The 25,194-nt window shown below is 61.7% G+C and overlaps 2 protein-coding genes across 14 annotated transcripts; one reads left to right on the top strand and one right to left on the bottom strand.

Annotated features, from left to right (window-relative positions):
* Positions 1-70: 70 nt before the first annotated feature.
* Positions 71-17,532, top strand: CCM2 (CCM2 scaffold protein). Of its 12 annotated transcripts, none has more exons than XM_081146508.1 (11): positions 71-83; positions 1,148-1,310; positions 9,757-9,930; positions 11,470-11,553; positions 11,881-12,064; positions 13,756-13,892; positions 14,454-14,589; positions 16,007-16,064; positions 16,323-16,425; positions 16,571-16,709; positions 17,020-17,532. In XM_081146508.1, exons 2-11 carry the CDS (start codon positions 1,215-1,217, stop codon positions 17,298-17,300), a joined length of 1,392 nt encoding a protein of 463 aa, XP_081002634.1. In that variant the 5' UTR covers positions 71-83; positions 1,148-1,214; the 3' UTR covers positions 17,301-17,532. The 12 variants fall into 12 exon arrangements, with proteins under 12 accessions (XP_081002634.1, XP_081002627.1, XP_081002628.1 ...); XM_081146507.1 differs by lacking the exon at positions 71-83 and adding an exon at positions 445-489; XM_081146506.1 differs by lacking the exon at positions 71-83 and adding an exon at positions 445-489 and having other exon boundaries at positions 16,296-16,425.
* Positions 17,497-24,978, bottom strand: NACAD (NAC alpha domain containing). Of its 2 annotated transcripts, XM_081146487.1 has the most exons (9): positions 24,876-24,978; positions 20,730-23,449; positions 20,102-20,561; positions 19,873-19,985; positions 19,718-19,792; positions 19,273-19,419; positions 19,059-19,196; positions 18,864-18,986; positions 17,497-18,774 (listed from the first exon to the last, which is right to left on the bottom strand). In XM_081146487.1, the coding sequence occupies exons 1-9, from the start codon at positions 24,940-24,942 to the stop codon at positions 18,760-18,762; spliced, it is 3,858 nt and encodes a 1,285-aa protein (XP_081002613.1). In that variant the 5' UTR covers positions 24,943-24,978; the 3' UTR covers positions 17,497-18,759. The 2 variants fall into 2 exon arrangements, with proteins under 2 accessions (XP_081002613.1, XP_081002612.1); XM_081146486.1 differs by having other exon boundaries at positions 20,102-23,449.
* Between the last annotated feature and the right edge of the window lie 216 nt (positions 24,979-25,194).

The raw sequence follows: 25,194 nt of genomic DNA, 5'->3' as shown, positions 1-25,194 counted from the left end.
CCTTCCCGCCGGCCACGCCCTCCGCTTCCCGTCGGCCTGAGCGCGGCCTCCCTGAGCGCGAGGCAGGCCGGGAAGTTGCCGCGGTAAAGATGGCGGCGGAATCCAAACGCTCCGGCCTCCCGCGCGGCCCCGCGGGGCAATGGGCGGGCCGGGGGCGGGACAGAGGCGCGGCCAACGCGGCCCCGCGGCCCTGGAGGGGCGGGGCCAGGCCGGCGCGAGCCGCCCGCCCCGAAAGGCGGGGTTCGGGGCGTGGGGCGGGGCCGCGGCCTCGGCCCGGAAGTGCGGGGTGCGGGGTGCGGACGGCCCCTGGCGGCCGCGGGCGGAGGAGGCGGCGGCGGGGCGGAGGGCGGGCGGCGCAGGAACGCGGCGGCGGCGCCGCGGGGCCCGCGCGAGCATGTAGCGGTCGCGGGGGCGCGGGGCTCCCGGGGCGGGCCGGGCGCGGGGCCCGCCGGCGGCGCCATGGAGGAGGAGGGCAAGAAGGGCAAGAAGGTGCGTCCCGGGGCGGCGGGGGCGGGGCCGGGCTCCGGGAGGCTCCCGCTCGCCCTTCGCTCTGCCGGCGCGGCGGGCGCGGGGAGGCCGGGCGTCGGGCGCGGGAGGGCGGGCGCGCGCCGGAGGGGTCCCGCGGGGGCGGGCGGCGCGCCCGGGACAATGCCGTGGGGTCCCCGGCCGGCCGGCGCGGCGGAGGAAGGGGCCACGCCTTTCCGCCCTTCCGGCCGGCGACTCCCCCAAACCCGGGCTCCGCACATGGCCGGCCGGGGCCCCGACCCGCTCGGGCACCGTGGGTCCCAGGGGTGGGACCGTGGCGACAGCGGGGGAGCCGGTGTCCGAGCGTTCGCTGCGGAGTGTCCTCAAGTTTCTGACCCCGCGTGAAACCGGGAGCCCTGCCCCACGGGCGGCCCGTCACGGGTGGGGCTTCCTCTCCCTGATACCCCCGAGTGAGCTCGGTGACGTGACGTTTCCCGGTTGCATGTCGGACGTAGCTGAAGAGGCCCCGTGGTGGATGCGGTTTGAGAGATGCGGCTTTAACGGCGGGCAGAGTAGTTGGTCCAGCTGCTCATCCTCGGGAGGAGACTGACATAACTGCGGGGGGTAAGCTGGCGTTAAACGGGAAAGTGGCTCCAATGAAGTGTGTCTTTCTCAAATACAGGCGTTGTAACCTGCCTCGGCGCCCTGCCTGTCGTTTTCGGTTTAGTAAGTGTTGCGTGTGCACGTTCATGTTGAAGTCTGAACCAGACCTTGACGAGTCCTGTGATCTCACATCAGAGCCCGCTGTGTCTTCCCGTGGAGTTCCTCATCCCCTGTCTTACAAGGTGCCCCACTTTAAAAAGATGCGTTTGAGGCTGAGTGTAGGCAGGTGGTGTCCGGGGGCTGCATGGTGCTGCCTGTCTCACCGTGTTTGCTCCTTTTGTGTCAGGAGCGCGCACGTCCCCCTCCAGTGCAGTAGCGGTTACCTACAAAGATGTTCAAGTCTGGAAGACAGCCCAAGAAAGTGATTCAGCCTGAAGCCTTAGCCTGCAGAGGGATGCTGCCCACTGGGAAGGAGGAGAGCTGAGTGTAAGCTTTGTACCAAAGCCGGTAGAAGGCCCTGGAAGAAATTCAGCCAGTTCCCTCCTTCCCTGTCTCAGAGAGCCAGGTAGGCCACGGCCCTACGGGAGATGGCCTGTCCCCAGAGCTCCTGGCTGCCAGCTCAGTCCCAGCAGTCCTGGCCACAGTCTTCCACAATCAGGCCAAACTCTCCTTCTACCTGCTGAGGAGAGTGGCTGGGTTAGCACCCACCCAGGAAGGATGGGATTGACTGACTTTCTTCTAGAACCTTCTACCAGCTTTGGTAGAAACATTACACCATTTAGCAATATTGAGAGAAAGAGAGAGAATCAGTCAGACATTCCTGAGTGTTTGGAAAAGAAGTGAAAAGGCAGTAAAACTCAAGAATTTCAGAGCTGTGGGCAGTGGAAAGATTTAGGCACAGAGGTTACTGATGAATTTCATTGTCTATTAGAGGAGATTCATAGTTTCTACTAGAAGATACAAAGTTGCCTTAGCTGGGAGTGTATGTTTTCTCTGTTCTGCCACTGCCCCAGCTCATTTTCCCACAGGCACCCGCAGGGATATGGATTCCTATCCAGGCCACCACTAGCACACTTTTCCTGTTGTTCTGTGCCAGCCTCAGGCCGTCAGAACCTTCCTGCTCTGCTCCCGTTGTATGTCATTTTCATCATGGTAAACTAACCAGAGACACTTGTTCTAAAACATACACTCAAGTTCAAGCTGAAACAGCAGAAGTAAGAATTTAATAGTTTTATGAAAGTACAGTTGGAATTTAAATTCTCTTCCCAAGTTAGCTCCCTCAAAAATGCAGATTTAACCTTTAAAAATGTGGATGTTAGGCTCATTCGGGCCTTCAGACACTTGTGGTGCTCGTCAAGCAGTTATTCAGGCTGGAGCTAACATGGCCCAGTTCCTCAGGATGGAGCGGCAAGCTGCCAAAGAACCAGTAGCACCAAGTGGATTTCATATGAAGTGGCCCCAAGTACAGTCCTGTCCGTCCTCAGGCCACCCTGGCACACAGGAGGGTGACCTGAGCCCCTTCTGTGATCCATGGAAGGCACTGGGTGAGGGAATCAGGAGGAGCCTGGGGGGGATGGTTGACTGCTGGTGCGCCTGGGGTGAGCATGGGGACAGAGATGCCTGCCGGGTGCTTGACACCTGGGCCCACCGGGGCCACTCCTGCCTGGAGGTCTCTAGAGTGACTGGAACCTTGCAGACCACAAACCTTGATTTGGGGTTCGGAGAATAAACCTGCCTCCTCAGAAAACGAACCCAGGTTCTGTGCATTTGACACTATTCTGTCAGGAGTTAGCTCCTTTTTTGTAAGAGATGTAGGCGTGCACTTGAGTTGGATTGTGTGCGTTTTTACAAAAATGTTTGACTCAGTCGAGGATTGCAGCCTGTGGGGAGTCACCACCATTGGACGGGGGCTCAACCCTGTTCGGTCCCAGCTTCTGCTGCCTGTGCTGCTGTTGGGTTGCAGTGGCCGGGACTTCAGCCCGAACAAAGTTATGTAATTCTGCATCGATCTGGTTTGTTTGGGTTCTTCAAGTGAGAAGGACAAGCTGATAGATAAGGTGCCCTGGAAACGTAGCAGCGGATCTTCACTGGTCGTGAGGAGGCATTATTAATCCTGGGGTGTTTGATATCCATGTTTTGTCACATTCTGATCTGATGAACGTGCTGAGACATTACAGGTGAAACTGCGTGATTTGTGAGGTGAGTGTTATGCAACCAGAAGGGGGAGGCAGCAGGTGTTTTGGCAGCAGGCATTCATTATTCATTATCCTGCCTACCTCTGTGAATGTCTGAGAACTTCCATATAAAAAGTGGAAAGAAAAAGCTCCCCTAGGTTATGGGCCCCAGGTTCCCAGCTTCTGTGCCTGCCAGGTCACCCGTCAGCCAGTGTCTGAGGAACGGGAAGCTTGGCCTGGACCAGCGCCTTCTAAATGGCTGTGACTCCAGCTGTGGCCAGTGTGCTCAGTGGTTAGAGCATTGGCCCGCCCACCGAAGGGTCTCGGGTTTGATTCCCGGTCCAGGGCATGTACCTGGGTTGCAGGTTTGATCCCAGGCCCCAGTTGGGGCATATGTGGGATTCAACAAATCGATGTGTCTCTCTCACGTCGATGTTTCTCCCTCCCCTCCCCTCTGAAAATCAATGCACAGATACTCTTGGGTGAGGATTATGAAAAAACTAAAATAACTTCTGGACTCCAGCTGTCAGGCTGCCATACCTCGCACATTCTCCACAGGTGTGCACGTGTGTGTAAATACCTGAGTAGCTTAAATGAAAGCTTAAGGAAGTGGGACCTCCTGCAAGCCTTCTGTACCTAGTAGGTTTTCCTTGCAGTTGCCGTCAACGGTAGTAACCCGACCGCCCTGGTGACCCCTCTGCAGGTACGAGCCACAGTTGAGTCTGGGTTCGCTGGTCGGCATGAAGCCTCCGTATTTGTTGCTTTGAGTGCTGCTGACACACTTCACAGCGAGGAGAGGGCTGAGGACAGTGCGTACGGTTTGGAAGTGAGCTGCTCACATGCAGTGTCAGGCCAGTGCTCGTGTGTTGGGAGAGACACGTGGGGACCATGTCGTGACCTTCAGAGAGGGGAAGTGGGGTGAAGCCTGCAGGGGTATCTGCTTTGGGCTGGGGAGCGGCTGAAGTGACTGGAGCTTGTCACCTGTTTCTCCAAGGACTGTTCACTGGCCCTGACTGTGTGTCCGGTGCATGTGCTGGGGGACAGTGAGCTCTGTGGCCACAGACCTCAGAGGACAGGCAAGGGGACTGTTGGGAAGCGTGCTCTGATAAGCGAGTCAGGAACCTTCTTATTTTTATTTTTATTTTTATTTATTTATTTTTAAATGTATCTTTATTGATTTCAGAGAGAGGAAAGGAGAGGGAGAGAGAGAGATAGAAACATCAATGATGAGAGAGTCATTGATCGAGCCCACAACCCAGGCATGTGCCCTGACTGGGAATCGAACCCCAATTGCCTGGATCCTAGGTCGACGCTCAACCGCTGAGCCCCGCCCGGCCAGGCCAGGAACCTTCTTGTTATGAAGACATTGAGCCCAGGAATGGAGAGAATCTCTTGGTGGCACCTGGGGACCCAGCCTCACCATCATCAGTGCTCGACAGCTTGGTCCACGTGCATGTCCTCAGCACCCTGCTTCTGGGGCGATGAGCTGGAGCGTGTCCCCTCAAGTTCTGGTGTTGAAGCCTAACCCCCAGCACCTCAGCATGGGTCTGTGTTTGGAGATGGGCCTTTAAGGAGGTGGTTAAGGTTAAATGACGTCAATAGGATGGGCCTCATCCCATATGACCTATGTCCTTATCAGAAGAGGAAACTTGGGCCAAGAGCCCCCGGAGTGTGCACCTAGATGGACGACCATGTGAGGACCAGGAGAAGACCCACCTCCACGCCCCGGAGAGATGCCTCAGGAATCCAGCCCTGCCTGGACCTGGCGTGTGGCCTCCATCCCTGGAGAGAAGGGGTGTTGGCTATGTGAGTCTCGGTCTGTGGTCCTCTGTCCCACCCAGCTAGGGTGGCAGGTGACTGTGAAGCAAGCCTGGGACTTTGGCTGATGTGACAGCAATCTGGTGTGCTGGCCCCAGGGTGGGGATCGTGTGGTGGGACCTGGTCTCTATCTAGCCTGGGGTCTGAGGACCTAGTCTCCGTCTAGCCTGGGGGTCTGAGGACCTGGTCCCCGTCTAGCCTGGGGGTCTGAGGACCTGGTCCCCGTCTAGCCTGGGGGTCTGAGGACCTGGTCTCCATTGTCCACGCAGACACAGACGGATGGGTGACTCAAGTGGCGGGACCACCTGCACGGCCCTGTGTGTGGTCGGTGGCCCCAGACAGTCACTGTCCTGAGCACTGTGAGTGCTGGCTCTTTCACTGCTGCCTCTCTCGGCCCCGTCGCATCCCTCCCTCCAAGCAGGAGCAGCGCTATCCCTCAGGTTTCCTGGGTCATAGTGTGAAGGAGCTGAGACGGGATCTGTCAATGAAGTAGAAGTACAAGGGCATGTTTTCTTACCTGAGCTGGCGCCCACGCATTACAGTTTCCCCAGTGCCTAAGCGGTGCAGTCTGTGGGTTGTTGAGGTCAGGCATTAGATGCTTGTGGTGAAAACAGTCCTAGGAGGGATTGTTGGGTTGGAATTTGGGCTTTTGTTTGAGGCTTAAGGTGGTGAACTGCAGGGTGTCCTTAGTCCAGGAGGAGGGAGAACAGCTGGATTCTGGAAACGAGAAAGGTCAGTCTGACCAAGGTGTTTCTCCTGTTCAGGGAACCCTGGGGTGGGTGTTGCTCACTCGTGGCGGGAGGTGCCGCTTCACCTGCGTCGTTCCCCCAGGATGGAGAAGAGAAACTTTGATGCGTTTTAATCTTTATGATCCACCCCGTGCCCGACTGCTCCCTGCAGGCCTCCCTGGGGCCTCCTGTTGGGTTTATTTGTTCATCTACCCATTTCTTTCAGTCCCCAGCCCCCTCCTCTCTCAGGCCCCCTTCGCTGGCAGCCATCCCGACCTGTGTAGTGAGGTCCTTCGGTGTGTGTGTGGTTGTAAAATGTGTGCTGTTTTGATGCATACTTTTAAAATCATTTTTTGCAAGAGTAGCACAAGGAACTTGTGTCCCGTTCGCAGAATTAACGCTCAGGTGGCGTCTGTTAGGAAGCAGTGGTGTGTGCACTGCCCTCCTGCGCGCTCTGCAGCCCCGCAGTGGGTGTCCGTGTGTGCATCCCCTGTGTGGCTCCTATCAGGTGCCCACCTACCTACTTGCCGACGATGGGGCAGGTTGGCCACACGGGTCCCTCTGGTCACCTTCCCCATGGCTCAGGCTGTCGTGAGCTGCTCCCTGCAGTGCTCCCTGTGGCCACGTGAAGACGCATGGGTAGGGTGTCACATCCGCCCACAGGGCGTAGCCCGGACGGGCGTCCCTTGGTCACAGTGCCCAGGGCACTGGGCTGTAGGCAGCTCATGAGCACTGATGCAGATGGCGGTGGCCCTCATGGTCCTGACCTGAGCTGGGCGAGGCCTTCCCGGCCAGCAGTGTGGGACTGTAGCAGCCTTGCTTCCTGTGTCTGTCTCCCTGAGTTAATTTATGATATGATCCCAATAAAAGTCAGGCTTTTTTCTGGAACTAGACCACTTCACGCTCGTCTGTGTTACAAACAAAGAAGGGCAGCCAGGAAACCTCTGAGAAGAAGGCTCCACACAGCCAGGTCCTGCTGCTGCGTGATCTGCCTCAGGAACAGGCCTTCCAGGAGGGGCTCCCCTCCCCAGGAGACCAGGGGTGCTGGAAAGGCCCCTGCTGTGGGGTCTGTGAGGGGTGCCAGCGGGCAGCTGGTAGACGGGGGGGAAGGGAGAAATGAGACCCGTCCTCCCTAATGTGCAGCAGGGTGAACAGGCAGGTCAGCGATGCAGGTGGAAACAGACGAGCCCTGTGTGCACAGAAAGGTGGGTGGATCTTCAGTGACCTGGGAGACTGGGAAGCTTCCCTGTTACCCCAAATTCAGAGGCAGCAGGCCCGAGACCAAGGATCTGATGACACCAACGTGCGTGAAACACAGGTCAAGAAAAGTAATTATGGGGTAAATATCCCGTATGTTAGGTTCTCCTAAAGGTAGGACACAGGCTCGTGACCAGAGAGAAAGTGGCAGGAGGTAGGAACAGACGGTTCACAGGAAAAGATGCACGTAAATGGCTCTTAAACGTGACCAGGCCACGCACGCTCGCTCACCTTTACTGAGGGAGACTGTGGGCTACTTGGCATCTTTCTGGGCTTGCCCCCATTGTCAGGGTGCTGCCTCTTCGCTGTTATTTTTAAGCTGAAAACAGACGGAAGCTGTGGTTCCTGTCCTTCCGGTTTCAGAGGGAGGCCGACATGTGACCATGGTTTTCAGCAAGAGCAGAAGTGAGCAGGAGAGCACCCAGTTGCTGTCCGCAGAGAGGGGGACCCAGTTCCCCCGCAGGAGTCCCTCCCCCTATGGACAACCCCAGGGGCTGTGCCATGGAGAGCGAGGTGGGTGCAGGGCCGTTCCCACTTGGAGAGCTGTGGAGAGAGCAGGCACAGTGAGCGTTAGGTCCCCTGGGGCCCTGCTCTGGGAAGGTGGGTGGGGGTTCTGCTGGCTTCCGGGTCTCTGGGTGGATGGTGGTGAGGCGAGGAGCCATGGGTGGCTTGTTGGGCTCATGCATTTGAACTCGGGAGTGAGGGGTCGCAGGTGTCAGCCGCTGGCAGGAGCTGTCTGTGTATGGACTTGTGGTCAGTTGGGACCCAAGATCCAAGTTGGAAAATAACTTAGGGAAAAGGTCAGAAAAATGCACATCCACAGCCGCCGGCCATGCCCGACATTCTGTCCACGCCGCCCCCATGAGGAGCAGAGGCACCGACGCAGCATCTGCGACGGGGATGGTGGGGACGCTGCTCTGCAGGTTTGAGGGCCGTGAGTCTGCTCACTGTCAGGTCTTCGTGGCTCCTGACAAAGGCTCCTCCTGTGGTTGCCAGGCTCCATCACAGCTCCTTCTGGGGCTGAGTGGGTCCTTCTGCCTTTCGGGGGTCAAAGGCTACAAGACCATTTTGGTGATGAGGAACCTGAGCTCCCAGTAAAAACGCTTGCTGAGTGAAGAATGAGTGGTTGCAGGGCTGCATCCGCCTTTAAAACCCTGTTGGTCGCAGGCTCGTCCCAGGAATTAATCCATGGTCACAGCCTGGAGCCTGGTGGTTTCTGTTTATTTTCAACCAGAACTTCCTTTACATTTTCATGTGCAGAGCCAGCTTCAGTTCCCAACCCTGACATGCCCTGTTGCTCCTGTTTGTGAAGAAGCTAAGGTCATGCTCTGCCGTGGGGGGGGGGCGGTGGTGCATGTGTGGACCCGGCTGCAGGGGTGGCTCAGCCCAGCCGGCGTGGCTCAGTGGTTGAGCACCAACCTAGGATCCAGGGGCTCGCGGTTCGATTCCCGGTCAGGGCACGCGCCCGGGTTGTGGGCTCGATCCTGGGTGGGGCCGTGCGGGAGGCAACTGATCAGTGACTCTCAGTGATGTTTCTCCCCCTTCCTCTCTCTGAAATCAATAAACACATATTTAAAAAGAAGAAGAAGAAAAAAATGTTGCTAAAGTATGATTGTGCTTGTTTCTGTAAGTGCCGGGCAGAGCTGGGCCTGCTGTAGCCCAGCCTCCACTGTCCACGGGGTCCCCGGGGATGGAAGGTGACCCGAGGCTCCAGCTCTGGCTTCACCTGTGTCTGGGAAGTTCCCTGCCTGTCGGTGCCTGTTTTCTCTGGTGTGTGTTCAGACACCCGGAAACAGTGACTCTCGGCCTCTGTGTACAGCGGCTTCCCCGCAGCGGACGCGTACCTGGGAGTGCTCAGGGCTTCCTGCAGTTACAGAGCAGGTGTGCGCCCTCCGGGCTCACAGCAGTCCCCCTGTTCTCCCACCCGTGACTGTAGAGTGAGCCTCCAGGCCCGTCCAGACTCTGACCAGGGCGTGAGGTTGCCCAGGCACTGGTTCCGGAGCCTGGAGCCCCCAGGCCCTGGCAGGGGGAGGGGTGTGCAGAGGGGACACACCCTCTTCCTACAGTGAGGGAAGGTGGCGGGTGGGGTGCGGGGGACATGCCCTGCCATCCACTGCCGAGCCACAGCCTGGGTGGCACTTGCCCCGGCCTCTCTGAGGTCCTGCAGTGAAGTGACACACGGATCCCTGAGGGTTGGGGAACCCTCCGATTTTGTTGTCTGGGGGAGTTTCCTCCTTTCTGCCCTCTTGCCCCCCTCTGGGAATGGGTCCTTGACCTTCCAGGTGTCCGTGCACAGGTGAGGGTTCAGCCCACCTGCTGTGGCATCTGGGTGCTGTTCCCCACAGCCCGTGTGTGCACGTCGGGACGTGGTGGCGGCAGCCACTTCTGTGCAGAGCCTGTGCCAGTGATACCTGCAACTGGTGCCGTTTCTCTGCTTTTTTGTTGTGGTCAATCCTCACACGAGGGTATTTTTACCCATTGATTTTTTAGAGAGAGTGGGAGGGAGGGGGAAAGAGAGAAACATGGGAGTGAGGGTGACACTTGATTGGCTGCCTCCCACACGCACCCCGGCCGGGGCTGGGGCCAAGCCTGCAGCCCAGGTACGACGCGCCCTTGACTGGAATCGGACCCGAGACCCTTTAGTCTGAGGGCCGATGCTCTAACCACTGAGCAACACCATCCAGGGCCAACCGGTGCCTCTCTGCCCGCAGCCTGGAATCGTGTCCCCTTTCAAGCGTGTCTTCCTCAAAGGAGAGAAGAGCAGAGATAAGAAAGCCCACGAGAGGGTGGCCGAGCGGCGGCCCCTGCACACTGTGGTGCTGTCCCTGCCCGAGCGCGTGGAGCCTGACCGGCTGCTGAGCGACTACATCGAGAAGGAGGTGAAGGTCAGTGCCCACCCTGCGCGCCCCCCACCAGGCCCGCCACTGTCTGCAGAGCCTGGTGCCCTGTCTGACAGCTCAGTGCCCAACCCCCAGACTCCTGCCTCTGGTCCCTCCCAGCCCCCCTGTGGTAGTGAGCGCCGCCTTTCTTGGGCTGGCTGTGGGTTTTTGGTTCCTTGGTTTTGGTCACAGCCCAGACGCAGGTCTCTGGAGTCCTGTCAAAGCCTGTGCCCGGGACACTGGATAGACTGCCCCCTAGATCAGTACAGTGGGAATAGGTAAGAAACAAGGCACAGCTGGAGGAGGTGAGAGACAGAGCAGGAAGGAGACGGCTGCGGACAGGGAGGCCATGGGCCGGCGCCGGGAGCCCATGCAGCCGGGCACCAGAGCTGAGAATGCAACACCGTTTATGCTGCTTACAAGTGAGACACTCAGGTGCCCACACTCAGGTGACCACAGGTATACAGGATCTGTGCGCTGGAGAGGGCACCACGCTGGGAAAGTCACCACAGGTCAGAGTGGGTGACACAGGCTGAGCTCAGGGCTGGACACGCCGCCCGGGCCACACGCCAGTGCTCCCCAGACTGGTCAGAGCAACTCCTTTCAGAATCCCAGCAGGATGTTTTATAGATGTAGAGGTTATTCCAAAGTTTACGTGGAAAGACAACAGAACAGAAGAGCGGGAACAGTTCTGAAAACAGAAAGTGAGTCCCATGTGCTGGCCTCAGAGCCTTGCAAATGTCGCCTCCTGTTCTGGCCTGCAGGTTGCCTCTTTACTGTGTGGATAGTGTATTGAGGACAAAACTTTAAAATTTTCGTGAAAGCCTGTTGGTCTGCTTTTGTCGTCACCTGGCGCCTGGCCCCAAAACTTCTGTCTCAGGCTTGTCTCCCCCACGCCCAGAACCTGGTCAGCTCACCTCTGCAACCTCTGCGACCTCGCTGTCTGGTGGATCCTAGAAAAGTTGTTGATTTTCAGTTTGTCGGGCTTTTCTTGTGAGGACAGGATCAGGATACCCAGGCCCTTTACGTGTTGAGCAGGGGACGGACGTCCGGGTCACCTGTTGAGACAGTGACCGCACGTGTGCGTGTCTGTGAGGAGGGGAAGTGTGGAGGGCAGGTCTGCTATGGGAACAAGTCCCTGGGCACTGAGAACACAGGAAAGGCCTTGTCAGTGTAGAAACGTCAGAGGGACACAGGTGACATGCGCCGTGTCGCCTCCAGACCCCCCACACAGGAGACAGGCAGTTAAGCCTGTGCTGGTGGGCTCGTCACTTGGTCCCTCTGCGCACCTCTCCTGCTGCCGGCCCTCGGCGGTGACTGGAGTGTTGGGTGTGCTGTCCAGCTGCAGCGATCAGGGCTTTGGGGCAGCACAGAGCGGCATGGCAGGCAGTGTGGACTGCTTCCCGCACCGAGGCTTCTCCAGAGCTCAGGGTGCTTCACAGGGGCCACGCTTCCAGAGGAATCAAAGCAGCAGCTGGTGACAGGCACAAGGCTGGGTGCTCCTGGTCATCCCCTTTCTCATGGCCTTTCTCTTTGCTCTCTCAGTACTTAGGTCAGTTAACATCCATCCCGGGCTACCTGAACCCGTCCAGCAGGACCGAGATCCTGCACTTCATAGACAATGCAAAGGTAACCCATCTCCAACCCCGCCTCCGGCCCTCGGCCTGCTCCACCTCCTAACCCCAACCTCTGACCCTCACACTCTGGCAGCAGCTCCTGGTCCTCTGACCCTGGGCCTTCATGGCTGCGAGAGAGGACCAGCCCCATCACGTTTGTTTCCTTGGTCTGAACATGAGTTTATTCCCCAGACGTGCTCCTCATGGTTCTGTTTCCACATTTTCAAGACATGCAATCACGTGCTGTGGGTCTGGATCTGAAGGCATTTCCAGGGAGCCCCATGGTGAGCGCGGTGAGGTCTCAGAGCCCCTGTGTGTCTGACGCCTGTGTCCCTTCCAGAGAGCCCACCAGCTTCCTGGACACCTAACCCAGGAGCATGACGCAGTCATCAGCCTGTCTGCTTACAACGTCAAGCTGGCCTGGAGGGATGGGGAGGACACCATCCTTAGGGTCCCCATCCACGACATCGCTGCGGTGTCCTATGTGCGGGATGACGCCTCGCACTTGGTGGTCCTGAAGACAGGTACCGACCTGGGCGGTGGGGCCAGGCAGGGTCTCAGTGTGTGCTGCCCTCAGTGTCTGCCGAGGAGTCTGCATTGAACAGAGCTCCGGAGAGAGTCCCCGTAGCATCGGGTCAGCTGCTGCCACTCACTGCATCTGAGAAGCAGTCCTCCTGTCCCTGGGGTCGGCCTCAGTCAGAGGAAGGCAGCACTTAGGAGGTCCCCAGGGATAGGTGCTGAGTCTGGCCACTTGCTCTGAGCCTTGTGCTCTGCTCAGTGCTGCCCCTTCCGGGACACTGGGGTATCCTGCAACTCCCAGGCCTGGCAGACCAGAGGCTGTGGTGAGGCCTCAGCTCAGCATGACTAATGTTTGGGCCCTGCCTTGGCCATGTGGTCCTCCCAAAGCTGGGGTGCAAAGGTGAGGCCAGACCCCCAGGGAGACTTTGGGCTGTGGGCTGATCCGAGTGGGCCCTGGGAGGGGACTCAGAAGGACCTTATGCAGCCTCTCCTCCCAGCAGTAGAGCTGCCTCACTGGGCACTTGAAGACAAGCTGCCTATTAGGCCCACAGCCTCTGCCCTGAGACATGGGCACTGGGCCCTCCTGGTGGGGTTCAAAGATTGGTGCTACAACGCAGATGCTGTCCTGGACCCGTCAGGCACTGTCCCGAAGCCGTTCATTTCCAGGAGGCTAGGGTATAAGGGTAGCCGAGGGACCCGCCTGGGCCATGCACTGTACTTCAGGCAGTGCAGAGGGAGGCCGGCGGTTACAGGGAATCGAGGGCTGATCTTCAGAGCTGGAGCCCTGGGGAGCATCCTTACCACTGTCTGAGTGGGGTCAGCTCTGGAGAGCAAGGTGGTCAGGATGCTCCCGCCTGTCACCTAGGGTTGCTGCTGGCCACCCACACCGTGGCTGCCCGAGTTACAGCCCCTTAGCTTAAGGCAGCTATGCTTAGACCCCCCCATACACACGTTCTCACATGCACGCACACATGCACACGTGCACTCACACCCTGCCTGTCACCTGCACTGAGCAAGCTCCCCTCTTCTCGCTTCCCGTTTTCCTTCCTGTGTCCAATGGGCATCTATTTAATGACACGTTACTTTAAGTTGAACAACACAAAACTGCTGATATTCAACTTTAATCTACAAAAATGGCAATTTATGTGGCTCCAACTAGTGCAAAGGCTGTGAAAGGAATCTTCTCATTAAGTCTCCACAGTAAACATGAAGGTGGACTCAGCCCACGGCTTTGGCAGGGAGGGGTGAGAGCCAGCTGTTCAGGCACTCAGGGTAGGACCCAGGCGGAGCCCCTGGTTTTAGGAGCATGGGTGGGGCTCCCAGTCTGGGTCCCTGTCTGGACTCTGTCCATCACATGCTCTTCGCCCTGCACATTGCCCCATGCCTCAGTTTCCCCATCTGTCAGGATTGTGTTCACGGCCCGTTGTATCTTAACTGGAGCCTTGTCAACACCTTCTCTGGGGATCAGAAGCTGAACACCAGCTGCTCGTGCATCTTTGCGAGGATGCTGGCAGGTCACGTAGGGTGAAGGTCTGTGGGCAGCTGAAGATGGCGCTGCTCACCCATACCTTCCCTTGCTTAGAGAAGACAGTGGAAGGCGTGTGGCCTGTCCCCACCTGAACCAGGTAGGGGCAGCCAAGAGCCTGCTGCTGAGATTCCCCACCTGCTCTGACCTGCTGCTGTGTTGACTTCTCAGCCCAGGACCCCGGCATCTCCCCTAGCCAGAGTCTGTGTGCAGAGAGCTCCAGAGGCCTCACTGCAGGCTCGTTGTCCGAGAGTGGAGTGGGGCCTGTGGAGGCCTGCTGCCTGGTGATCCTGGCCACGGAGAGCAAGGTGAGCCAGCTGGAAGCAGGGACCAGGCCCAACCCCTCACACCTGACCCAGGCCCCACCCACAGCCTCACTTAGGCTCCAAGTACCACTGAGTGGTGCCTCCTGGGCTCTGCTGCATGGCTCCTCTCTTCCTCAGCCCCCCCCCTCTCCTGTATATGATGGGGTATGGGTGTTTCCCTGTACCCCAGGTTGTGCCCTGCAGGAGGATTCCTGGGAGTAGTGGGTTAGGCTTTGGGGCCACATCAGCCACTTTAGGGCCACTAGCCTCCAGGAACCCCTTGGCAGCTTCTGTTCCGTTTCCACACCTGAGACAGTGGTGATGCAGCAGGCGGTCCTCCTTGTGGGCTGCTTCCCTGGCCATCCCCACTAGAGGCCCCTCTCAACACTGCCTGAACCCTGGGGTCCTGCCTCAGCAGCAGGCGTGTGGAGCCCGTGGTGTAGGAATGCTGTCCTCCGGCCCCACCCAGGCTAGGATGAGTGGTGAGGGTGGTGGCCGGCAGGGCAGTGGGATGAGCTGCAGGGAGCATGCTGGCGGGTGGGTGACCTCTGTCCCCCATGGCAGGTGGCGGCGGAGGAGCTGTGCTCCCTGCTCGGGCAGGTCTTCCAGATTGTGTACACTGAGTCCACCATCGATTTCTTGGACAGAGCCATATTTGATGGGGCCTCGACCCCCACCCACCACCTCTCCCTCCACAGCGGTGAGTGAGGCCTGCAGGCAGCGGGGCCCGTCCCCTCTCCCCAAGGGCTCTCCTGTCACAGGGACAGGCTGCCTGGGCAGCGTTCGTGTCCAGGGACCTTATTGCCATGCCTGGGGTCCTGGGGTTTGAGCTGACGCCTTGGCTTCCAGACCTCACTATTCACATTTCCTTGCAAGTGTAGTCAAGACAGAGCTGTCTCCTGCCCCACCCACCCCCGCCCACCCCAGGCCAGTCTGTGGGCTCCTGCATGACTTTGGGGCTGGGAAGGCCATTCTTGAACCACATGTGGCTAAGGTCACTTCGCCTGCCTCAGAACGGGCCAGGAGGGGCTCCCATGCTGGGGCTGAGAGTGGCTGCAGGAACCTTCCTCCAGCTGCCCAGGCTTGCTTCCCTTGGGGTGGGTCCCTCCCAGGATGAAGGCTGCTGGGGTGGTGGCGGTGGCGGCGGCTTGGGGTAGAGTGAAGGAGCACCAAAGGCTTGGACCAGGACACCACTGGGGCGCTCCCCACCCTTCACGCTGGTCCGAAGCCTTTCAGACATCTGCCCACTCGGCGCACAAGACGCTGCATGTGCACACAGCCCACTGTAGCCACATCTGCTGCATTTGAAATCTGTGGTTTATTGAGGGTCGTGGCTTCTATAAGTCAGACACACGGGAGGTTAGAGGCCCAGCAGCCAGTGTGGCCTTCTGTGCGGAGTAGCCCAGGACAGGCTCCTTGTGTTAGGTCAGAGTTCGGCCACCTCCTCTCCCATCCACGTCACCTAGCATGGTCACGGGTCCCGGATTTGGACATGACATCCTTGGAGGCCACTCCTCTGCCCACCACCCTGCCTTTGCTCCCATAGGCGGTAAAATCCCCTTTTCTCCCGTTCTCTCCCACAGCCCCACACTCTGGCACCTGCCTCTCCCTCAGCTCTAGGTCACTGCATGTAACAGTGCTTCAGGGTCTCTCATGGTCTGTCACATAGACCTTAGGTTACTGTCCAGTGTGTCTGAGGGTCTTGGCGTCCAGGGCCCATCTCTGTCCCTGGGGAGCAGCTGTCCCCACGTGGAGCTGGGCTGGTTTAGGCTGGGGTCAGAGCTAGTCATGGCTTCTGTGCTTGCCAGCTGTGTGACCCAGGGCAGGGTGCACCAAGTCCCTCACCTGAGCGTGGGCTGCCATGGTGATCCTGCCAGGCTCAGGAAGGAGAGTGAAAGCCCTAGGACACTGCTGGTGGAGCCCATGCCAACCCCTCCAGGCCCCCCACAGGCCTTCTCCCTTTTTCAACTCTGGGAACCCTCTGCCTCACTCCCACCTCACAAGGCCCCAAGGAGGAGTCCCCAGGCCCATGCTTTGCCCCTGAAGGCCTGCTGAGAGCTGGGCCCTGCGTGGATGCCACCCCCGTAACCCAGGCCTCTCTCTGCATCTCCCTGCAGACGACTCTTCCACTAAGGTGGACATGAAGGAGCCGTATGAGATAGACGCCAGCACCTTGTGAGTTCCTGCCCTTGTGCACCCCCACCTCAGGTCTCCTGTCCCCCATTCTGTCTAGGGGGCTCCCCAAGGTCACACTGCTGATGGCAACACTTTGTGAGACCCTGTTGGGTTCTGTCACCTTACAGGCCCTCCCAACCTGCTATGCCCTTTCCCCCACGGCAGGCCCCTTCCTGTTACCTGCCCTGATCCCCTGTGCTCTCTGGGCCCTGCGGGGTGTCACGGGCACAGGTACAGGGCAGGACTGTGTCCCTGCAGCTCCTTCCCCGAGTGTGTGCCCACAGTGCCACATGCCAAGACAGTCAGCGAGAGTGAGCTGAGTGCCACAGCCGCCGAGCTGCTGCAGGACTACATGCTCACGGTAGGCCGCCCCCACCACCGGGGCCGTGCTGGGGGAGGAGCTGGGGGTGCTCTGGCCGCTGCCCCTGTGGCAGAGGGGCTGCGGTGTGTCCGGAGGGCGGGTGTGGCTCTGGGCCCTTGCTCCCTTCACCACCTGCTCCCTGCAGCTGCGCACCAAGCTGTCCTCGCAGGAGATCCAGCAGTTCGCGGCACTGCTGCACGAGTACCGCGACGGGGCCTCGGTGCATGAGTTCTGCATCAACCTGCGGCGGCTCTATGGGGACAGCCGCAAGTTCCTGCTGCTGGGTGAGCTGGGCGCCCTGGGTCCACTGTGCCCACCCTGCTGACCCCAGAAAACGGGCTGGGGCAGCAGCCAGTAGAGGCTCCTGAGTCCTGGGCTCTGCCCCAGCAGTCCGAGGTCCCGACCCCAGCTCAGGGCGTCTTCCCAGTCTTGTCCAGAAGTGAGTGGTCCCCCAGACCTGGGAGTGCAGCTGGGCAGTGGGAGTACCTTGCTTGGGGCCCCCTCCTGTCTCCTCCGTCTGGGGCATCCCTGGCATAGGGTCCCCGGGGCTGCTGCCTACAGGACATGTGGGGTCAGCGTGCGCTGTGTCCCTAGGTCTGCGGCCCTTCATCCCCGAGAAGGACAGCCAACACTTCGAGAACTTTCTCGAGACCATCGGCGTGAAGGATGGCCGCGGCATCATCACCGACAGCTTTGGCCGGTACAGGAGGGCCGTGAGCTCCACCTCCACCTCCACCTCCAATGGGAATAGGGCCGCGGGCAGCTCCGATGACCAGTCCGCGCCCTCCGAGGGGGACGAGTGGGACCGCATGATCTCAGACATCAGCAATGACATCGAGGCGCTGGGCTGCAGCATGGACCAGGACTCAGCCTGACACGCTGGTGCCCGCGGCTGCCCTCCCCGTGCGGGCTGGGACTGGCTGGGCCTGGGTGCAGGGGCCTCTACTGTGAAGGAGACAGGGTGGGGCGGAGGCTGCCCCAGCCACCTGCAGCTGTGCCGGGAAGGGCCCTGCCCACCAGAGCCCGGACAGCTGTCATTTTGCACATGACGTTCCTACCGAAACTCTGAGAGACCTTAAAGGAAGTTTACTGCAATGTGAATATTTATCTCTGGTTGCCAGCGTGTTGCTCATCCTGGTGGGAGCCGGTGTCCCTGGCCGTGCGGGCTGTCACGCCCAGGGCTAACACTGTCCAGCTCTCGAGCAGGCCAATGGGGGGACCTGATTGGGGGGCTTTTGCTTCCTGGACATGATCAGGAAACAGGTGTCCCGAGCGCCTTCAGATGGGAGTGTCAGGCTCTCACTGTGGAGACGGCACCAGGTGCCCCGAGGGGCATGGGCTGTGCTCTGGCCTCTTGCTAATGACCCCAAGTCTCACCTGTCATCCCCCTTCCCCCCACCAGAAGCACTGTCCCCACACTGAAAGCGTATGATCATAGAGCCTGGGATCCTGGTTTTCAGGGAGACTGGTGGGGGCACTGTGCCCTCACCTCCCACCCAAGCCCCTTGGCCTCAGTCTCCCTCCTGTGCCCTTTGAATGTGGGAAGGCAGTGGGGGTGACCCTAAGGTGGAGCTTGGAGACGGGACAGGAGTGGGAGGCTCAGGACACCCCTCACTCAGATGGTGCCTCTGCCCCGCAGACCCTGACTGTGTGAGGAGGCAGCCCGGGGGGAGCAGGCACCCTGTGCAGTGAGGTGTGGCATGTGTGGACGGCCAGGAACCTCTCCTTCCCCTCAGGGGCCCCACCTGCATGCACATGGCTCCCCACTCTGCAGGTCCCCCACACTCCTGGCATATTGGTGCACCCTGTCCTGGGACGTGAACTCCACTCTGGGTCCCTGTACTCTGGAGAGAAGGGACATGTGGAAGGCACGGTGACTCCTAGAACTGGCCCCAGTGAGACTTCGAGAACCTTGGGGGCTTAACTGCCAACCCTCTGAGCAAAGGCCGTCTCCCTGCAGCCCTCCAGCCCCGCTGCCCCTGTGGAACTTCCTGGGCGCCCTGGGTCTGAGGAGTTCTTAAGGAATTCCAGTTCCCTGGCCCACACTTTGGGCCACAGCCCAGTGACCCAACTGCCTCCAACCTCGGGGAACATTGGGCACCCCTGGGACATGGGGATGGAACACCATAGTCGGTCCCCTACCCTGTGGGGACTCGGGATGACCACCACCCTTGGGTGTCGTGTGGCTCCAGGAGCATCCTCATGTCTCCTCACATCCCGTTTAGCTAGAGGCTACGCTTGGGGAGCAGCTGGAGCAGGAGAGAGGTGATGGGGACACCCTTTTATTGAGCAGCAGAGCTGGGGTCAGGGCTGGTGCCGAGGGCTGGCCAGTGGCTACATAGTCAGCTCCTGCAGGAAATTCAGAGAGAGGGTCAGGGGGGTGGGGTGGGGGGCCGGCAGCGGGGCCAGCACAGGCGTCTGGAGGGCCAGCCACTCACCATGATGGCGTTGACGATGTCGCTCTGGTTGTCCCTCAGGGCCCGCACGGCCTTGGCCCTGGACACGTTGGCCTGCGCCATCACCAGCTCGATGTCCCGCAGCTCCAGTCCCGCCTCATCCACCTGGGGGGCAGCAGGAGGTGCTGGGGCTGCCCCGCCCACAGCCAGAGCCCCCTCCCGCCCCCGGGGCCTTACCTCCTCCTCGCCCTGGTCCTCACACTGTGGCCTCACCCGCGGCCCTGGCGCCGACTCGGGGACGAGGGTGGTGGGCTCCGTGGGCACCTTGAACTTCTCTGCAGCCGCTCTGTGCACTTGCTGGGACAGGTCCTCGATCTACAGCCCAGGTCAGCGGTCAGCACGCCCGCGCCGCCCACCCCTGCTCACGCCATGCCCTCGCCCCGCCGCTGACCTTGGCCTCCCCGAAGACCACGTAGGTGTCCGAGGCCGGGCTCTTGAAGACATCAGGCTTGGCGATGACGAAGAGGATGTTCTTGGACTTCTGGATGGTGATCCGGGTGACGCCCTGGATCTGCCGCAAGCCCAGCTTGGACATGGCCTGGGGGCACAGCGGGCTCAGGCCTGGGGCTGCCCACGGTGTGTGTGGGTGGGGGCTGGGCTGCCGGGGAGGCAGCACACCAAGGGAGGGTTCCCCACGGGCAGAGCAGGGTGCTGGACGCAGGCAGATGAGGCCCAGCTGTTTCACTAGGGTATCTGGTCACTGCCCTTCCCCAAAGGCCCCCACAGATGGGATTCATCAGCCATGGGTGGGAGGGTGCCCCCGTCCTGGGTGGTGGGTTGTCCGACCAGCCCTGCTCCCCTTACCCCCCACCGCAGGGAGCAGAGCCCCAGCCCACCTTCCGGGCTTTCTTCTCGCTGCGGCTCTGCTTGGCTTTGGCCGCGGTCTCCTCACTGCTGCCACTAGCTGGGGCCTGGGGAAGGCGCGTGTGAGCACCGGAGGTGGGGTACAGAGCCCCCTAGGAGTACTCCCCCCCCTCCCCCCCGCTGGCACCTGGGCTGGGCACTGGGTGGCCTGAGGTCCTGAGAGGTCCTGTTCTTCCAGCTCGGCTGACGACTCCCCGTGGCTGTCTGAGTGCTGGCCGGAGCCAGGAGCCAAGGGCGACTCTGGGGACGGGGGAGGTGTGAGGACGGCCCTTGGCTTTGGCTCTGCCGGCCAGCCCCCAACCCCCCATCCCACCACCTCTGGCCCCTGGGTGGACGGTGCCCCAGCTCACTCTCACCTTCCTCCAGACTGTCCTGGTCATCCTGCGGCTCTGTGGCCGGGAGCCCTTGAGGGCTGGCAGGGCTCCGCAGCCCGGAGCCAGGAGGCACTTGGCAGGGGGACGGTATCCGCAAGGCCAGGTCTTTGGCATGGGTGCCCCCCATGGGGGTCGCCTTGGGGCTGAGGAGGGAGGAGTGGGGCGGGAGGCTGCCCCTCGGCCTGGCCCCTCGGTGGTGGTTCGTGGTTCCTGAGAAGGTAGCCACTGCCCGCAGGGCTCCTGCCTCCACTGAGCCTTCCCGGGGACCCTGGCAAGGGCATGGGACAGGGGGTGCTGCGGGGGACAGGGCTACCCCAGCGAGGACAGTGGGAGTGGAGGGCTCAGGGCTCGGGAGTCTGTCCTGGGGCTGAGATGGGGAGGGGCCGAGGGTTTGGGGGGCTGCCTGGGCCTGCTCTTCAGCCCCCGGGTCCGGCACAGGCTCCTGCAGAGAGGAGTGTGGTAGAGACATGGGGGCAGGCTCTTCGGGGCAGCGCCCTCCCAACCTGGGCACAGCTCCTGATGGAGACTCTGAAGCCACAGCCGATGGAAGCCTGGGCCCCAGGTTACCCCCTCGGCCCTCTGCTGGGCTCTGGGGCTGTACCAGGCCCACCTTGGAGCAGCTGCTCCCACAAGCCTGCCCAGTGCCCTGGGGTGCTGGCTTGGAGCCTCTGTCCACCTGGTTCTCTGCCCCTGGGGCCTCCTTTGGTGGGGAGTGGGGCTCAGTTCCCTCACCAGCAGGCAGGTGGGCATTGGGACAGGTGCCCCCAGTGGGTGCCAGCAGGCCCTTGGCTACTTCCTCTCCAATGGAGGCAGGCTTAGGGGGATCCAGGGCCACTTTTGGGGGGTCCAAGGGCTCTGTAGAGGGATATAGGGGTTCCAGGATCTCCAAGGCGAGGTTGAGGCAACCTAGGGTCCCCTTGGGGAGGTCCTGGGGTTCCATGGCCTTCATCGGGCATTGTGAGGGGTGTTGGATCTCTGCAGCAGGCCCAAGGGGGTCTGGAATCTCCAAAGAAGGCCCTGGGGGGTCCAGGATTTCTGAGGCAGGCTTGGGGAGCTCCAGAAGGCCCTGGGGTTCTAGGGCCTCCGTGGAGAGGTGCAGAGGGTCTTGAATTTCCACAGTAGGCTCATGGGGGTCCGGAATCTCCCAGGCAGACTTGGGTGGGAACAGGGCCTCCTTGGGGAGTTCTGGGGGTTCCAGTACCTCCAAGGGGGGGTGTAGATGGTCTTGGATCTTCTCAGTGGGCTTTGGGATCTCTGAGGCGAGAGCGGGGATGTCTGGGATCTTTGTGGTGGGTTTGGGGGTGCCTGGAACCTCCATGGTGGGATTGGAGGAATCTGGGGGGTCCAGGGTCTCCATGGGGGGATAGGAAGGGTCCTGGATATCCACAGTGGGCTCAGGGGTGTCTGGAGCCTCTGAGGCGAGTTCAGGTATGTCCAGGGCCTCCACAATGGGCTCAGGGGTGTTTGGGCTTTCCAAGATAGGCTTAGGGGGGCCTGCATCTCCAAGTAAGGCCCAGGGTATCCCAGTGTCTGCAGCCAGCTCTGGGCCATCCTGTCGGGTCGGGTCCAGGTCTGGAGGTTGCAGGTCTCCAGTGTGGACTGAGTCCTTCACCTCAGGTGCCGGCTTCAGTCCCGAGGTCTCGCCTCCTTCATGCTGGGCCGAGGTGGCCGTGGGCTCAGTCCCTGGGGCGCAGCCTGTGTCTGTCTGCAGGGCCTGAGGGCCGGCTGCAGCAGGAAGGCCCTGGCTCAAGGGCAGGCCAGCATCCTGCAGGGGCTCACAGGTGGCTGCAGGGACGGGGTCCTGGGGTAAGGTCTGCTCTCCTCCAGGCCGGGGCGCTGGGCCTGTGTCTTCCTTCAGGTCCCGCAGAGCCTCTGGGCTGGGCACCCGGCCTGCCTCCCCCAGCACGGTCCAGGGCTCAGTCCTGGGCTCTGGGCCTGGGGTGGTGCAGGCCCCCTCCTGCCGGGGCTGCGGTGTGGCCACAGGCGCTGCTCCAGCCGTGGAGCCTGCTTCTTGCTGCGGGGCCTGAGCGGTCACCTCTGTGAGGCCTAGGGCTTCCTGCGGAGCACGTGGGGCCAGGGCCACAGGGGACACCCGGCCTGGATCAGGGCCCCCAGTGACTTCCACACCCGCTTCTCCCTCCGAGGCCGCGGGGCCGTCCTGCAGGAAGGCGGCGGGCTGTGCGTGGGGCTCCCCGCTACACTGCCTCTCGCTTTCCACCCCAGCGTAGGACGCTGAGTCGGGGTCTGAGGAGGCGGCCGAGGTGTCGTCCTCGAAGGCGAAGGCCTCGTCCATGCCCTCGGTGATGGACAGGTCTGACAGCGACTGCAGGGAGGAGAAGGTGCTGTCATTGTCCTCGCTGGCCTGGTCCCCATCGGGGGCTGCAGCCTCTTGGTCCTGCTCCGCCTGCTGCTCCTGCTCCTGGGGGGGCCGAGGCGTCACCTCCACAGCCTCCACCTGGAAGATCAGGCTGCCCCTGAAAGGCAGCAGGGCGGCTGGGATCATCGGGTCGTTGGCCAGGAAATCCAGCTCGAAGAAGTGGGCCTCCTGGTCCCAGGAAGAGCTGCTGTCAGAGGAGAGGCTGGATGAGGGGGATGGGGGTCCTGGGGACCCCGCAGGGGGCAACTCCTGCTCCTGGGCCTCAGGTCCCAGTGGAGAGAAGCCCCAGCCTGAGGGCACATCCAGCCCTTCCTCCAGGGCCAGGAGGCTCAGGGAGCAGGACGGAGAAGAGGCCCAGCTGTCCCCATCCGCGGTGATGTAGGAGCCCGAGGGCGAGGTGGGCGGTGAGTCCCCTGAGTCCCCTGCCTCCCCTGCCTCAGCCTGGGCATCCCTGGCATCCCTGCGGGGCCTGGAGCCCAGGAGCAAGGCAGGGGTCTCGCTGGGGGTGGAGGGAGGAGTGAAGTAGGGATCGGGGTCCGAGGCAAGGAAAGGCACAGCGAGGTCACCCTGAGAACACAATGCGGGGGGCGGGCTCAGGTTGGGGGGCCCACCCTCCCGGTCCCTGAGCTCCTGCAGGGCTGCCCAGGGGAGGGGGGGTGTCTGGCACGTCTCTTCCCCCATCACAATCCGTGGCTCTAGGGTGGCTGGGAGAGGCCCCTCGGCAGGTTGGATCTCGGGGGGCCCTGGGCTGGGGCCACCCTCCACGGGGACCGCCCAGGCTGAGGGTGCCTGGCCAGGCCCTGCATCCCAGCTGGCTCCCTCAGGCGGGGGCCGGGCGCCTGGCTTGCTGGGCAGGAACGTGAGGTCCAGGGCGCTGGGCCCCGGGGTCAGGGCACAGTGCTCCTGCTGGTCCCCTCTTGGGGTGGTGGCTGCAGCCACATCACAGGATCGATCTGTGGAGAGAGGAGGGCGTGAGGCAGGCTGGCACCTGCCCTGAGAAGCTGAGCTGAGCCCAGGTGGGGGCCACGGAGAGGGGTGTCATCTGGAGACGGGGCACAGGGAAAGGTACTTGCTGAATCTGGGGGAGAATTTCCAAGAGTTCTCACCACAGCGAGCAGCTTGGGGCCAGGGTGTATGGGGTGCGACTGTGGCACAAACAGGCACCCCAGATTTTCTGTGAGGTGCCCGTCTCCTGGGACACTGGGTGCGATCTCCCTGCCTGTGATCTGCTGCCTTGCTGGGCTTGGCAGGACCTCTCGGGACCTCTGGGGTCAGACGGCCGTGGGCCGGGGGCCTGCACTCTGACCCGGACACAGTGTTTCCTGTGCCTCAGCTTTCTGTCTGCAAAGCGGAGCATCCACCCAGATCTGAGGTGCACTTCAAAGGCGTGGCCCCTGCCCAGGGTGCCCATCGACCTGAAGCAGGGCCCCTTCCCGTGGGCCACACTGCTGAGGTGCTGGGTGGCCAGAGGGTCCTGAGAAGGGGGTCCTGCAGGTCCACTGGGGTGTGACGAACACCTAGTGCCTGAGGTGGGTGTGGCGGGCGGGGCTGAGTGCCTGAGACTGGGCTCTGGCCACTGAGCCTGGCATGGTACCCCTGCCCACCCAAATTGGACCCCAGGGCCCAGGGACGAGGGGAGGGTGGAGCTGGGCCAAGGCCGGAGTGGAGGGGAAGCCTAAAGGTCAAAGGTTTTAGTGACTCATTCAAGGTCATCATGCAGTCTGAGCAGAGCCAGCCCAGTCCCTGGGTCTGGGGACACCAGCTCTGCCCCCTTTACTGGACCCCCGAGGGAGGCCAGGCCCCTGACCCAGCACTGGTCCCATCCCCAGGTGACCTCTCGCCCACAGCAAGGTGCCCTTGGCCTCTCCGAGTCACACATGGCTGACCTCCTGCTGGGCCACCCTGTCTTCCCAGGCCCAGGCGGACACCCGGAGTCCCCAGCATGGCTGACCTAGCCCTCCAAGGTCGGCGGCTTGCACATGGCAAACTGCTCCCAGGCCCTGCGCCCCAGGACCTCCACCTCCCCGACCCAGGGCACCCCTCTGGCTTCCCAGATGCCAGCTCCCGTCCTACTCCCCCCTCAGGGGCCAGCGCCGGCCCTCTGCAGCTTAAGGCAGGTGGGGACAAGGGTCGCCAGGGCCCAGGGTGCAGCCGAGAACCTGCCTCCTCTGGTCCAGATCCCGACCCGCCCAGGCCCACAGCTCCGCGCAGACAATGGGGCGCAGGGGCCCGGGCGCTCGCTCCGGCCGCCCACCCGCCTTCTCCCGCGGCCCCGAGGGCGGCCGGGCGGGGGTCAGCATTCGGGGGCCCGAAGGGCAGGCGGCGGGGACCGACCGAGGGGCGGGGGAGACGCGCGCAGCGCACAGCGCGCGGCCTCACCTGTGCGGGGCCCCGGGCCGCCCGCCTCCGGCAGCAGCAGCTCCGCGCGGGCCGCCTCCCCGGGCATAGCCTGGCCGTGCGCCCGTCCCTCCGTCCCGGTCCCTCCCTGCGTCCGTCCCGTGGAGCCGGCGCGGCCACCGCCCCTCGCCCGGGATGGGGGTGGGGGGGCCGGTGAGTGACGTCAGCGCCGCCCCGCCCGCCCGGTGCCCGAGTGAGCGTGCGCGGCCGCCGGGCACTGCGGAGCGCGGCCCCCCCGCCCCCCGCGCCGCGGCCCAGCGTCCCCGCGGAATCGCCCACCCTCTCAACGGGAGGTGGGCTC

The sequence above is a fragment of the Miniopterus schreibersii genome (genome assembly GCF_964146895.1).
Source record: "Miniopterus schreibersii genome assembly, chromosome: 9".
Classification (NCBI taxonomy): Eukaryota; Metazoa; Chordata; class Mammalia; order Chiroptera; family Miniopteridae; genus Miniopterus; species Miniopterus schreibersii.
The sequence above is the reverse complement of the archived record's forward strand: the minus strand, read 5'-3'. Positions and strand labels throughout refer to the sequence as shown.